At 44.8% G+C, this 16,071-nt stretch overlaps 3 protein-coding genes across 3 annotated transcripts; all 3 read left to right on the top strand.

The window, feature by feature from the left end:
* Nucleotides 1-7,393: 7,393 nt before the first annotated feature.
* Nucleotides 7,394-8,451, top strand: DFL_003642 (uncharacterized protein; the record flags this gene model as incomplete). Its single annotated transcript, XM_067632609.1, has 3 exons — nt 7,394-7,458; nt 7,522-7,701; nt 7,779-8,451. 3 exons carry the CDS (start codon nt 7,394-7,396, stop codon nt 8,449-8,451), a joined length of 918 nt encoding a protein of 305 aa, XP_067490861.1.
* Nucleotides 8,452-9,475: 1,024 nt separating this feature from the next.
* DFL_003643 (uncharacterized protein) lies at nt 9,476-11,639 on the top strand (the record flags this gene model as incomplete). The annotated part of the gene is made up of 7 exons (XM_067632610.1): nt 9,476-9,715; nt 9,805-10,351; nt 10,423-11,013; nt 11,097-11,129; nt 11,196-11,274; nt 11,352-11,412; nt 11,484-11,639. The coding sequence occupies 7 exons, from the start codon at nt 9,476-9,478 to the stop codon at nt 11,637-11,639; spliced, it is 1,707 nt and encodes a 568-aa protein (XP_067490862.1).
* Nucleotides 11,640-15,001: 3,362 nt separating this feature from the next.
* Nucleotides 15,002-15,980, top strand: DFL_003644 (uncharacterized protein; the record flags this gene model as incomplete). Its single annotated transcript, XM_067632611.1, has 3 exons — nt 15,002-15,027; nt 15,370-15,492; nt 15,581-15,980. 3 exons carry the CDS (start codon nt 15,002-15,004, stop codon nt 15,978-15,980), a joined length of 549 nt encoding a protein of 182 aa, XP_067490863.1.
* Between the last annotated feature and the right edge of the window lie 91 nt (nt 15,981-16,071).

Genomic DNA, 16,071 nt, shown 5'->3' on the forward strand with positions numbered 1-16,071 from the left:
TTTTTTTCCTCTTTCTCTTGTCTTTCACTAACAAGTTGCTGGTCAAACTTCCCACGACGGCCTCGTAGGGGAGACCCAGGGGTGAAACTCAAATGCTCCGGTTATCAAAGGACGAACCAACTGCTAGCTTCCCCGGTTGGCTGCAATGCCACATGGGAAGAGAGCGAAATCGCACTAAGAGGCTTGTGTGAGAGGGGAGCCGCTGGAAAGTGAATTTCTGAGATTGAATTTCGATTTGCGAAAGACTCTCTTTTGCTCTTTGTGCCTGAGAGCAAGAGCAAGGATGGAAAATCCCCCCTGTTCAAAAATAGGTCTGGGCTGGTCGACAGGGGGGGTTTGGCTTCTGGAAAGGTGCACAGAAGCCTTGGTCAAGTTTCTTATTCTCCAAAGTGGAGGCAGCTGTTTGTGACCCAACTCTCTGGTTTGTCACAAACGAGTGAGAGGCGCGAAGGAACTTGTTGTGCGCTTTCAATGGTGAACTTCATTCATGCTGACATTCATTCATTCATTCGTTCGACCCATTCGATCACTCATTCATTCATTCGTCCGTCCGTCCGTCCGTCCCGTGAATGGACCCGGGTCTCCTTGTTGCCTGCAACCACGCCGCCTCCTGTGAAGCCGATCGCAAAGGCAGCGGCTTCGGCTTGGATTCCGTTGGATGCGATCTCGATCCTTCGAAAAACTCACATCCAAGCACAAACATATGTCTTAGCAATCTTGTTCCAACTATCCAGTGTGCCTGAATTCGCAGAGAGCTGCGGTTTTTACCCAATGAATAGCCATCTTTCCCCGCGGATACGGACGCCTGGATGCCTCTAGCTCCGTTGTGAGGTTGCAAGATTCGCAAAATGTCCGCGATTTAAGGCAAAATACCTTCCCTTGTTCAGAAGCTTTAATGCAGACGACCGGCATCCCGAGGGTGACCGCGGTCCGGCTCTTAGTACAAAGCAGTCCGTTGAACTTAGCATCATATCTCATCCATTTCTTTTGCAAACAGGACTCTTAGGATCGATCGATCGATGTCACAAGCATTAATGACTATGGTACCTTTGGCTAACCCGGGCTTCTCTATCCAGCTACGGTTTCCGGTAGTTTCAGCAACTCCTTGCCGTGGCACACCGGCACCACAAACCAGATCCGTGTGTGGGATGAAGTCATCTCATCGCATCTCGTTTCTCCTGCGTGGGGGCAACAGTAAAATCTCGAATGTCCGATTCAAATACGGGCTCTTGAGAGAAAGTCATGCTGGCAGCCTTTCGAGGTCCAGAGATATGTGTTTTCAAACGGCGAGGCTGTTTCGCAATAGAAAATCGCTCATAATAGCCTCGAATCACAGTGACGGCCACTTTCATACACGAGAAGATTTTGAATGTCTTTGCTCTCTAGCCGTGACGGAAAAACATCTAGCCATAACGGCGCCCGGCTAGGATCGAGAATCCATGGCGATGGTCAAAATTGCAATAGTTTTTCGTTTGATATCCTTGAAGCGAACCCACGTTCTCCAGTCGGCTCAGCTCATCCCAAGGTTCAAAGGTCGGAAAGTGACCTCAAGCCCGCGCAACAAAGGCAGGATTCAGTGCTGAGATTTCATGCACTGTTTATCGATATCAGCGTGCATACACGCTTGCATACGGCCAACTGACATTCAGCTGTGGCGGTATAACCGACCACTGGATCGTGTGGCCTTGCAGCAAATGAAACGAGCACTGCCCAAAAAAAAATCTTTAAATACCAAAGAAGGCTAGCATTCTCATGCTAGCAGATGGGGGGAGGTTTTTTTTTTTTCTCTACGCCATTTCGAGTGTCTACAATGTCTAATACAGTTAGAACAAGCGAATTTTTGAGCCACCTCTTTGCCTCTTTCATCATCGTCATATCCCATGGTGTTCTTATGGTCATGCTCTTCTCTGCTCAAGAATTTGCGAGAAGACCAGGGGAACGGATTCTAGCGTCTTTCTGGAAGATCTGGCATATTAAGACATCGCGTTTCAGAACGAAAATGTACCGGCACAGGGGAACGCACATTCAATCACACCCCGAAGTAGATATTGAATGGATAAACCACTCGGGCACAAAACCGTAGGAACGGTATCCTTGCAAAGGGAAATCTCGCTGAGAGACAGCAATGAGTGTTAGGGGATGATTCCTTTGCCAAGAACTCGGAACCCTTAATCTCTCGTCAACAAAAGTTCGCGTTCGTGGCCTTTTCGCTTCCCAACGAGTGATTTTTCGACGACGATGCAGTTGTGGAGAAACCACCATCAGCTCTCTTAGCTTTTCAGAACCAAAGCTTCACAATCTTAAATGTCTGAGAAGAAAAACTCAAAAGCTCGACGCGAAGCTAATGATGCGAGCTGCCTGTGAAAGCACAAGTCTGCGAGACAAGGTCACTTTACACAGAGCACTTTCCCAATGGTGGGCCGGGGACTGAAAGCCTGTCCCATTGAAAGGGGGAAGCTCGGGCGGGAAAGAAGGGGTCATCTCCTGGGATGGCCCAGGCTCCTGAATTCGCCCTCGAGTCAGCTTCGCGAGAAAGGGGGGATTTTCTTGTACCTGCATTAGCTCCAATTTGCAAGCAAAGGGATTGGCCTGTCTCTCTTCGTCACGCTGCATTTACAGTTACCGATGGGCCGGTTTGCCCTTGATGGAAAAATTATTAGTCCGAGGTTACGAGAACAAACACTCCTGCTCTGGAATGCCCTTTGTCCGCTTCCGTGGAATGCTTGATGATCATCGAGAGATAGGAAATGTTTCCTGGTTTCGAAGGGTAGCTGTTTGGAGACCGGATAACCATTATCGATCAGATGTCTCTAAAATTATCACACTGTAATTAACTTGTTCCGTCGCATACAGGTATTTTTACTCGTCAGCTTCACTTCGCCAAAAAGCGGATATACAACCCTTTTTTTTTCCTATACCAGTTGTACCACCGCAACCTGCAACATCTCTTCTAAAACTTGAAAAAGGATGGCGGACGCTACGGGCCTTTCCAGGAACTTGGAACCCATAGTACACGCACAGCCTTACCACTTTTTGCCATGTCACACAATCTGTTTCGTCATGCTGGAAGCCGGAATCCGCGTCCACATCTATCTTTTGAACCAGCGCTTGTGGATTGACTTGCACCCAATGCCGACGAGATTACGCCGATCAGTCGCACAGACGAATGACTCGGCAAGAATTATTCACACTAATTTTACCTGTCAGTGCGACCCAATTAATCGTGAGTTGTGCAACATTTAATTCCAATTTCGTCAATATTATCCAGAAAAGGGCGTGCGAAATTAGAATGTCTACAAATCCGGTGATATACCTATTTTAGGAGCGCTCGTATTCCCTACGCCAGGGCTAGTTTTTCCGCACCATGAGTCGGAGCTTTATGGCATGACACTGTAACCGTCACGGTCGCAGCAACATGCTCCAAGCAAGCTAGTTAAAGCTAAAGTGCCCGAGCTATCAGGTTGGTCAATTAACTAGGAACCGGGACCACAACCTCATATATTGTTGCATACTGGGGTTCAGTGCAAAACCAACATCCCCAAGTTACATAGACAACTGGGGAGGTTGAAAGGAGTATTCCTGACCGTCAATGAGTGCATCAGAAGGAATAATCTCCACCGTCAATCCTGTAATTCGATAGTGCACTGGCCTGGCAGCATAATGAACACAGGGAGGGCATGTAAAAAGACAACACACAATTATTGACCACGTCACGCTGCGTTAGAATCACACGAGAATCTGGTAGCTCCAACACTCCAGTAGCTTAACCCTAACATCTCACAACCAATCGTCAGCCTCGAGAAATCGAGTCCACCAGTTGTAGTCTGCGAGACGAAAATGGCGTTAATGTATGATTACGATTGACATGTTCAATAACCTGAAAATTGAAGTAATAGCTTCCAGGTATTCCTTTCGTCGGAACTCTAGTGCTTTATCAGATAGCGCGGAGCTCTGGAACATGCAGATAGTTTCTTCATCCGCCGGCAGGTGCATATGCAATACTTTGGTGATGTTCATCCCGGGGAATAGTGTCTGAAGATGGACGTATTCGATGCTCTTCGGGGAAGATCATGAAAAGATTATTTTTTATTTTTATTTTTATTTTTATTTTTATTTTTTTTTGTATATATACTTATGTATCTACATAACTTGTTGGCAAATTTGCAAAAGTATCCTGCTACGTTGTAGCTAACTCCAAGTATCATGGTTCTTTGAGACTTAACCAGGGCCTCCTTGCTCTATCCTCTACAACTTAGATGGTATGATGTAGATGACACGTAGACGGGTGGCTAGGAGTGCAATTATGACCGGCACTGCCCATCATCAGGACCTTACAGGAAGACAAGGGGGTTGTGAGTTGGACTTGGATCCGAGCATTCTTGTTGAGAAAATATGTTGGTTCTTTCTGTTGTATATTTGATCCTGCAGGACTTGACGTTAGAGCTTGGTTACACAAACTATAGACGGTTCGTTCCGATTTCGCCCTGGATAGGGTTCTTAAGTAGGTGCTCGACACGGCCGGATGTCGCGGACGGCCAGCCTGAAGATACGGCATGTCGACATATGTACATGCATATGCTATAGAGCAGTTGCAGCCGCGAACCGGCGCGTAGAACTAAGGATACGGTATGTCTCAATGAGTGGTTAGGAAATAGTCAAAATATGCCTTTAAGGTAGCCTTCCGACTGCCTTATCATGCATTTCATTGCAATGCAAAGACGGACTCGATATCCGTAATCTTGCCATCTCAGTTCAAATGTTGCAAATGTTGTCCAGAATCGAGCCCGTCAGTTTGAAGACAATATCCAGGCTTTCAATTTCGCAAACATCTGCCTTATCAGATATAAAGGATCACATTTATGGTTACATTACAGTATTTACTGTCAGGGAAGTTCGATTCGAAGTGGTATTTTTGAAATTGATACCGCGTACTATGGTAATCTGAATTCTAAATAATCCTTGCATGCTCAATCCCATTCTAATACGTAGTACTTCCTTACGCCAGAATATTAGTAGTTTTTGAATCCCGTTCTAATCTGAATTATACAGAAATTCGAATTTTTGACACTGTTCTAATAGATATTGAAGATGTTAACACTGTGATACTCTGTGTTCTGGCGAAAAAACAGTATACCTATGTATTGATACCGTAATTGAACCCCCGTCTTTCCATGATAGTGAGTAAATATAAATCGTAGCCGCGGTAGGACCTAACATAAAAGTCAAAATACAACATGGACCATACGAGCTGCACATGGCATAAGTGCCTAATGAAGGTGGCACTGGTGACGATGAAAGATCAGTTGTCCTGGAGATCTCGAGAGTCGCGAGAGGATACTCAGTGAAACAGAGATTGGTGAAAATTAATATAGTAATAATCCGTCACTCGACATCCAGAAGAAATGTTCATTTATACGGTATTTTGCTCCTTACAATATCATTCCGAGGCTCTCACCGCAAAGATGGTACTCCATAACGAAAACATCATCCTACCCCATGCCGAACGAAGCTTGGCCTTAATGGCCGCTGCGATCGGGAAAGAGAGAACTGGCCTTCCTCCAGATGACTGGCCTATGCCACCATGCAAACACATCCGCATAGTAAAATGGGTGTGTTATGTGCGTGAAGGCAAGATGCAAAGGTCGAATGTTAACAATTTTTGGGCTAAAAAGAGGCGGGATGCTGGGTACCTCCCATTCGAGATCGGATTCGAACCTCATATTTGGACTTACTGGGGCTATACATTGAAAACAGAAGCTGGCTTCGAGATTGGGGCTATCCCACGACCGGATATGCTGTGGTGGTGTGACGTAACACTAATAGTGGGGTTTTGCGGACCGAGAAAGAGGCTTTTTAGAGACTACAGGCGCTGCATGGTCAGCGGTACTAATTCCGACGGCGCTGACGGCGTTGCCCTATACGATGTGATATTATCCCCTACGGACGGACTATTTATTGTCAACGGATCGGACAGGCCCCAGGATCCCTCGATTACCTGGTCCGACATGATGTATTCCATCTGGTTCGGCCAAGCTTCCCCCAGGGTCGATATGCTGACAAAGACAACCTGGATGGTGGACCACAGCTGCCCTCACGCTTCAATAGTGGGCCACAGTGACCCTCTTTCCTGGGTTATGGGGACTGAGTTCCGAAGAAACCCCCCCCCAAAAAAAAAAAAAAAAAAAACTTATTATTTCGAATATTTCTACATTTATATCTACAGAATCTGCAGGATACTGCATGGTGAGGTGTGAGAATATGATTAGAAAATGGTGGCCCCGGGTATCCGCAGCGCTCGTAGCATGATTTCTGAGCATTGCAATGGGTTAAACTTTAAGTTTATTAAGGAAATTGTGATTAAATGGCTGAAGGATAGAGGACCTGAAAACAGGGCCCTCCCTACCGCCATGTTGGTATGAGGAAACACGGGCTTACCAAAAGAAGGTTCCGGGAGTATGATGAAATCGGGGGATTATCGCATTACGCCTGTTCATTATAACGTTGCTGTTCCTGGAGACCCAGATAGGACGGAAGAATAGTGAGGTTCTTGCGAGATTATTTCATACTCTGTTGGGATTTGTATTGTTAAAGGTCTCGTGGGGATGCAAATCAGAAAACCTGGAGCGTGTGAGCTCGGAGTTCAACATTTCTGATAAATAAAGGACTATCACGGGCATCGTATAACAACCTTTGTGAAATTATCGTCGAGTATACATATGTATATGCTTGGTGGATTCTTCGGAAAGCTTTTCGGACGGTGGCACTATAGCGGCCCGACAACTTTGTGCCTGACGTTCGCCGGTTTCGAAAATCAATTGATTCTAGGTTTAAATATATTTATAAGTATTACACACCAGCCTTAAGCCTGGCTAATTAGCGTTCTATTGACAGGCCTTTCTATGTGTAAATATGACTTCTGGCCGGCTCTCTCTAATGTATCATATCGTTTGCGGTTTTAGAACATAAGAGGAAAAGGCCCGAGACTATAAGAGGAACAGACAACAACGAAACTAAAGTATAAATTTTAAAAATGATAGACCTGTCCAACTACCGCATCTAGTCTATGAAAGCTAGTGCTATACTTGAAGCTATATGAAGCTATTGATTAAGCTTTTACTAGAGCATAGGCCGTGAATATCTGTCAGCTTGGAGCTGTTATGTGTTGATTGTTGGAAATCATTTGCTGGGGTGTCGATCCGATCAATCGACCGATCCGGTATGTATAGTCTACATTCCTCATGACCTAATCAATGGCTTCTTAGGCTTCTATAAATCGGAGGGGTATGGGGATATTATATTCGGACACACAGGCTCTGTCTAGGTATAAACTGCAAGGTGATATATAGTTTAATTACCTACATAAGTTAAGAAATTTGGTTCAAATAACTCAACAATGGGAAAACTACCTGTGGCTGCTGTTGCGGGCGGAACTGGAGTTCTTGGGAAAGAGATTGTTAGGTTTGTATAAAACTGGGCCCAATTTACGGATATATGTGTTTCTAACTCCGGGGTGTAATAAAGGGCTTTGCTTGACCCTCAATTCCGAGGCAAGTACCAGGATGTTATCCTCCTCACCCGAAATGCCAATTCCCCCAGCGCTCTAGAGGGAATTAGCAAAGGTGCAATTGTCCGAGAATATTCTACAGACAATGAGCGGGCCATTACGAACGCACTTGCTGGTGTAGATATTCTTATCAATGTGTAGGTGATAGTTTTAATTTCCTTGAGCAGTCGTTTCAGATGATCCGATCTAACCGTAGTTAATATTATAAATTTAGGGTTGCTCCCGTCGACAAAGAATTCGAAAACAAGATTGCCGCCGCTGTCACGTCACCCTCGTCCAATATCAAGCTTTATCTTCCTTCAGAATTTGGAGTGGAGCACTACCTCCATGACTTCAAACACCCTGTATGGGACAAAAAGAAAGCACACGTTGAAGCCGTAAGCGGGCGGAAAGATCTGAAGCTATGCCTAGTTTTCCCAGGTCTATTTACGGAATACTCGATCGGACCATGGTTAGGATTGAACACCAAGGAAGGAAAATATGAACTAATTGGATCCGGGGATACGCCTGTTTCATTCACTTCGATTGTGGATATCGGCAACGCGGTTGCGAGCGCTCTCGCAAATATTCCGGTTGAAAGTTTTCCTAAGAAGCTATATTTCTCGGGTGATCCGGTTACTTTGAGACAAGTTGCTGAGATCATGAAAGCTGCTGGTGCCAATGAGATTGAGGTTTCGAACCTAGACCTGGCGGAGTATAAAGCCAAGACGCTCTCGACAACGGGATCGGATCCTGCGGCATGTTTGCGGTTCCTTATGGCAGAAGAAAAGATTAACAACGAGAAAAATGATAATGAGCTTGTTAATCCGGGCGGGAAGCTTTGGAAATGGAGAACAATGAAGGAGTATGCTAAGGAAACTCGGGGCCGACCTTGGGCAAACCTTTGAAGGAAACAATCAAAGACTTCGATTGTGAGACACCTTCAAAGGCGAGAGTGAAGAATGTTATATTTGTTCGAAATTTGTAATTCTTTGAGATGATATCTTGTCTTGATGATTTGAAGCAAGCGCATTTGATGCTCTCATGGGAAACAAGCTTCGGCAAATCCCTTGACTTCTCGATTTCTTGATCCATTGTTAAGCTTGGCAGGTGAATAAAACCTGCGGGCCAGCAGCCGCATATTTTGTATCGAGTTAATTTTTCCACAAAATCGTATCTACGATATATAGGTGTGCTTAGTTGTTCCTGCGGCTGAAGGTTCCCCGCAGCTCTATCGCATAATATCTCCAGATTTCGAAATTTCGACCCAACTGTGGGGTCTAGACATGAATCTAGACAGTACCAAAGCCAACATCAATATCAGATTCGTTTGTTCATGTTCTAGCATCCAACATCTCAGGTTCTTCAAGTTTGGTAGCCACCTGCTGGGAAATCGTGATGGGAAAACTTCAATGAAACTTCCAGCAATCGATCTCTAAAAGCTAAGTTGGATTGATGAAATACCAGCCGACTGCTGGCAGCGGAATCCCAGGTTTTTGAAGGATCAAAATCTGCAAGCCATCTTATCGCAACACATTTTCAATCCCACACATGAGGTATATTCTGTGGCTACGATGTGCCGACCGAGACCCTGCTGTCGACTCGAACTACGTCGATTTTCGCTTGTGCTACCTATAAAATTGATAGTATGATGGGTCTTGTCGCCAAGAAAGGCACAGATGTGGATTTTGATTGCAGGCTTAGCGCCCGCTACAGCTAAACTAATCAAATGTTAGAAGCTGCGGGCGCCGCTGGATACAGTTTTCGAGTCGGCGCTACGTATTTAAAACCAGCAGCGCTTCCTCCTCAGGGCCCAAAAATTGCCAGTAGCAGTCTCGACGAGCAGGATTCTCGTGATATCCAATCTAGAATTTTCGAGGATTTCTTTCTCATCTATCTCAATTTTTTTTTACCCAAACATTTGGTTTAAAAATGTATGTTTTGTCAGCCCTGCAAGTTGCATTAACGGTTAGTGCCGTTGCAGTCCAGTGTGCAACCATTCCGCTGGAACATTCGCAGCATGCAGAAAAGATAAAACTTGCGACAAAATTACTATTCGAGCGACAAGAAGATCCTATCACAGAATATGACTTTCGTTTTGAGACGTTAACGCCATCAGAAACACTTCAATGGGCGGATTGTTATGGATCCTTTAAGTGTTCCAGGCTCAAGGTTTGCTCATTGCCACCAATAAGACGCATTTAGGAAGGGCTGTATGCAGAAGATCATGGATCGGTAATTAATATTGTCTATGAACATAGGTACCATTGGACTACCAGGACCACTCCAAAGGCAACGCCGCGGTTGCCGTTATGATGCTGCCTGCAGACCCCAACGTTCCTTTCTTGGGAACAATCTATTCCTTCCCAGGCGGCACGGGGAATCCAAGTGAACCGTTCTTCATTGCAGCTGCTCAGATATTCCGAGACTATATCCTCGAACCCGGTTGGAACTTTGTGACATGGGATGCAAGAGGTGCAGGTCAGACTACACCGACTCTCACTTGCTTTGAAACACAAGAAGAGCGATATGCATTCCAACAACGCCAGCGGGCACTCCCGGCACTGACTAAGGCTACTTGGCCTGAGTACCAAGCATATTATCGTGATTATAACGCTAAGTGTCAGGCTCTAAGTGGAGATGTGATCCCATACCTCGGCTTCATCCAGACCACGCGAGACTTGGTTAGCCTTGCTACTGCAATGGGTCAAGATAAGATCAATCTTTGGGGTTTCTCGTATGGTGCCAATATTGGTGCATTGTTGGTCGCCTTGTATCCTCATAAGGTTGGGAAGTTGGTTCTTGATTGTGAGTTACCCTAGCCTTCTGCAATATATGATTCAAGGCGTTTTGATACTGACATTCGTCATCGGTAATAGCCGTCGGCAAGATCCATGAAAGTTTCGCCCCAGGTACAAGCGTTGAATTCGAGCTCCGAGACCATTGCAAGATGGTTGAATATTTCCTTCGAGCTTGCCACTCCACAGGAAGCACTGATGGTTGCGCATTCTATTCCCCCAACATTGCTACTATGCGCACTCGCCTCGAAAATATCCAGAAGAAGCTAGTCACGAATCCAATTGCGATGCCTAGCCCATCAGGCAAATATAGTTCCGAGAACTTCAAGCAAAATATGTTCGCTTCACTCCCAGGCCTCTCTGGTGGTGCAGCTTATTTATGGCCAGCGCTAGGATATCTCCTTGTTGACGTTGAAACTGCACTGGCGGGAGGAGCCATTGGTGGTATTTTGACAAGTTACTACCAGGGTGGATTTGCCGCGTTCGAGCCTAGTCCACCTGTCGATGGCAGGCAGCAGGGTTCAGTGGATTCGCAGCTTGGAATTCCGTGCACGGATTCGGGTCCTCTTGGTAGCATTACCCAGAAGGAGTTTGAAGCGTTGCTTTCGAAGTTCAATAGGAAGGATCCGAACTTTGGTACTTTGTTCTTGCAGAACTTCCTCGTCTGCACCGGTAAGTTGATCATGATTGTTGTATTTTGATAGTAAATGTGTTGGAGAATCGTGAAGACTAACGATATATATCGATATTGGCAGAGTGGACTGGTGATAATGTTGAGAAGTTGGACCGTAAGAATCCTAAGTTGAACTATCTATCAAATAAATTTCGTTTGTTCTAATGCTTGGCTTATATAGTTGCCTTACTCGACCAAAAAACCGAAAACACCATTACTTTCATCTCGCACAACATCGACCCACTTGGGCCGATCGAAGGGTAAGTTCGAGATCCTAATCGATACCGATGGTATAATCACGCATTATTTCTAACCTTGTAATCTCAAAAATATTTAGAGCGAAGAGTATGAGCAGAAAATTCAGGAATTCGAGAGTGGTAACGATCGATGCAGTCGGCGCAAGTCCATCAAGCCAATTACACTACGAGAAAGAGAACGTGCTAATTTCTACCCTCTTATTAACCTACAGCACACTCAATTGCTTGGCCCGAATTCTACTTCCGCACATATGATTGTACATGATGTTTTTAACGTTGTGGGCTACGAGGCACCAAGGGATCTTGTGTTACAGCCTGATGCAGGGATACGGGGCTTTGGCTATGATGCTTCGACATTTGACCTATAGAAAGTGGCTATTATCTAGTAGTGGATTGTATGGAGAAGTGTTGGGCTTCTGGAGACCCCCAAAATTGTGGGGGTGGCATATCTATATACCGCCTCGTTTTAGGAAATAGTTAAGTAATGACGGCGACTATAATGATAATTTAATGATAAAGAAGTAATTGGATGCTTAGCTATGAAGTTCGAGTATGCGCATATATTTTTATTTTTTATTTTTTACTATTATCATCATTATTTTTTGAAGGCTATGCTATGCCATGGGGCATCGGCGATCTCGAATCAGGTGGCGTGTGTCCGATGTCCACTTTTTTTCTTCGTTCAGCTAATCAGGCGGTCATAAAGACAGGGTCTAACTGGGCACCAAATTGAGCAGAATTTGGAAATTTATATAAAGAAATTCGATATTCTAAAATTAAAATGGAAATCGGAGTCTGGGAACTGACTCATTTATAAACTAGCTAGGTTACCGACGTTTATGATTTGTAATCTGGAGACAAACTTTCAAGTGAAACCATGCTCTAGCATCGCCATTACGTATATCACTACCATAGCATTGCATATTGCGCTATGATTACCTACCGTAGGGGGAGAATGTGTCTTCTGGGCTGTCGGATAAAAGTCAGTCTTGAATTGGGTTCACAGCAATAAAGCTATTTTAAAGGATTTGTAAGACACAAGAGAGTCCTCGAAACCCCACCAATTCCCGACGGTGTACAGTATGTAAGTACGTATATGTACACGTATGCGACAAAATCCTAGTCGCACGTCCCAACAAGCGCCGCTGCAAGTCTCCAGCTGGCCAGGTCCCCTGCAGAGCTCTCGTACCGGTGCCCCCACTTTCAATCCCCCCACGGATTTTAACCACCTCGAAATCGTAAACCTGGGGAAATAGTACAATGGTGACCGCTTCAGCCAGCGTTCATATGATCAGGTGCATATGTCGTCATATTTTTTAAATTTTTAATTTTATTCGTGGGCAGTGCCACCCCTAATTGTGAAACCCTTATCACGAAATAGGAAGATTAGGCCGATCACGATCCATGAGCCAAGATCAAGATGGGCCAGATGGCCATCTCTGCGCGGCATCTATATGCACATGCTATGTATATCCTGGACAGGATAGCCGCGAGCGGGCACTCGCTTCTCTCTCATCGCCAGTCCGACCCTCTAATTGGTCCGCTCAGTTTACTTATTGACATAGCAGATGATATACATGATATTATTCTAAGAAAGAAACGCTTGATATTCTAATCATGATATCATAGATTTTTTGAGCTCTTCTGGAATGCTCTCATTTTCAAACGCGCAAAGAATGTACACGTATCATTCAGTTGTACGACAAATGATCTTCGATATACAGATTCGAGTGTGTTATTTTTTGTGTGATTCTGGAGTTTTGTGTAACGTGGAGTTACTAGACTAATGCGGAAAGACGTCGACAGTATACCCGATATTGTACTACCATATGACCTTTTCAAGGCGCTTTAACAACCGCGATCCGAGATTTTTAATTTTGATTTCATTCGAGAAGTTTCTCATCCAGACCTGAAGCGTAGCAAATGTCTTGCTCATCAATTAGAAGAATTTGGATCACAGCCATCTACGGAAACTAAACGATCTGAGGACAGTTTCAATGAATCTGCATTAGAAATTTCGAGGCATTCCGTTAAGAAGTGTGGAGAAAATTGGCGAGGCAAACTCTCATATGAGCCCACACAACTATCTCATATCGGGTACTTGGCTATTTTGTCGTGTAACTCCATCATTGGTTCTAGACCGACTAGACTGCTCTGTGGAGACCCCTTGCCTGATGGCTTCATTGATGAGGTGGCAACGGTATGTGGGACATTCTGCTATATATTAACACGAAAGACTGCATTAGGATTAAGATTCAGGAATTTAGGAATTGACTTCTCTAAGTCCGTGGTTTCTGTGGGTGCGGATAACCCGATACCGTTTCTGCTTCGACTCATCGTTAATCTGGTGGATTCGAATCAATTGATTCACTAATCTCGAAATACGTCCAAATATCCGAGTGTGACCGGAAATATTTAGTGACGCTTAGAGTTCTGCGCATATGCGGCAAACGGAAGGCCTCACATTAAAAACTTGGGTGGGGCTAATGTATGCCGCCTTAGGATAGACTATACAGCTGTCTTTGCATGCTAGGCATGTTAGGGCTTTCGACTATATCCACCTCGATAGCTCGATATGAGAGACATAACTAGAAACGTGGACCGGTATAGCCTATCTTGGGATAAAAATTAGCCTGTTTCTTCTAGTGATATGGCTTGCAGGTGTTTGTCGGGGAACCTCAAAACTCTACCGGAGAACATCCTATTCGATACTATTATTTGTAGTTTCGACCGATGCATATGTATCCATATGTAGGCTATGCATCTTCTTCTCGGGTCGCTGTCAATTCCTGCAAGAGTGGTCTCTTTGTGCAATACTGCGGCAGCAGGTTTAAGAACTTTTATTGGGATCGCTTGAATTCACTGGCTCAGGTCAGCCACGCACTTGAATTCGCTGCATTGAATCTAGATATCTCCAGGGTTCCGATTCTAATTGATAGATCGATCCAGCTTCGTCCACTTTTGAAACCAGGCTGGCCAAAGAGGCCCGTCAAGTTGCAGCTCTATACGTGCTGCGAATTTCTAGTATACTGATTGGACTGGTTCTTTACCCTTTCTCTTTCCTTTCCTTTCGACTTTAAGGTTATTGATAAATGGTCGCCGGTCTTAATGTCCAACGACTAGGTTCTCAAATCAACGAGAATTTATGGTCGAAATCAGCTTGGCATATCTTTCAAATGATAGGATGATGCTAGAGCCTCCCGTGTGTAGTGCTAGTTCTGCTAAAGCGGTTGTTAGTATCCATCAGCCTAACTGACTTTAGATAGAGCTTTCTGTACATCTGGGTGGCTACTTAGACATATGTTCAGCAACTAATTTGATTGTAATACAAGTAGAACATATTTTGTAGGTCCCGAGACTAATATTTTGTCAGATAAAAGGAAAAGAAGGGACCGCAGTCCGAGAGAGTAGATGAAGCTCGTATCTTCTAGATGTCGACGGGTAAAGTCGATTAAGTTGTTCGTCATCGGATAGTCTCCTTAGCTTTTTCCAGTTTACATAGGTATGGAACAAATCCCGGAAAGACTGTTCCCAGAAACAAAATTTGGTTTGCCTGACCGCAAATCGAGGGCCACATGGATCTAGTGCTGTGTATTTGCATGATACCTAGGTGTTTACGAGATGTTGATTATAATGTGAGAGTCGTAGATTGGTTTCGTTCCTGGAGGGTATTGCATGATGTATTGTCCTATCACTCAGAGGATAGACATGTCCTGTAGAGGACACTGCTATGGCCTGTTCATCAGTCGTGCACAGGTATATTCCATTCAATTATTGCTATCTACTTGGGGATAGCCACACCCTAGCTTAATTAAACATCATTGTGAGCAAATATCCAGTACGGGATATACATAGAAAAACAAAAAATTGTCATCACGTGACCACTTGGGTCCTATAAGAAGGACGCTGTGGTCACTCATCCTAATGCTCGGATTTATCCATCAAACTCAGCTTCAGCATTTATGGACCGTAAATAAGACACGGGCTTTGGTGTCCTTTGCCACATTTATCTCTATATTACGCCTAGCCTATAATTAATTAATCCTACCGACTCAGCTGTAGTTTGTAAGTCCTAACCCATGAACGCCGCTTTTATAGGACGGTGGCGTCAGGCCTTGTTCTGGCAGCCATCTTGATCACAGAACGACTCATATCAATTATCGTCCATCAGGATCCACAACCCCAGTCTATAAAGCCGTCTCCACCCCGAGCCGATAGAACGTACGTACCCAAGAAACCTTCCGTCTCTCTCTTCCGATCGCTCCGACCAAAAAAGCTCACGATCTTCCGGTCCTTCCCCGCTTAAAAGTCCAAATATGACAAGCCGTGTACCTCCATCATCCGTATCGCACGTGCAAATGATGCTGCTATCGCTGCAGCGGGACTCCGATTTAACCTGGAACAAACCTAGACTCCTGTTTCTTAAGATCACGGGCAACGAGGAGCCGGCAACTACGCCGATAGAAATCGCGAAAACCCTCACACGGCTGCCCTATAACGTACGAGAGTTGATGCTAAACGCCATCGATACCAAAAACCGAACGCGTACAGATTCTCAAATTTGGACGATCGCAAACCTCTGGACGTGGTCTAAGAAAAGCTCTGGCGAGAACAGCAACGAAGACCCGGCTGAAACGCTGCAGGATGTCATTGCGTACCTTACACTTGTACAAAGTGAGGAACTTCCCGAGAACAAAGAAGCCAAATAGATGGGCTCGCGGATCTTCACGATCCGCTATAAGTTGGAGGGATGGTGGGGTATTAGCGGAGGCAGGTATTGGAACTTTCCTTGTGTTACTT

The sequence above is a fragment of the Arthrobotrys flagrans genome (assembly GCF_004000055.1).
Source record: "Arthrobotrys flagrans strain CBS H-5679 chromosome Unknown unitig_0, whole genome shotgun sequence".
NCBI lineage: Eukaryota > Fungi > Ascomycota > Orbiliomycetes > Orbiliales > Orbiliaceae > Arthrobotrys > Arthrobotrys flagrans.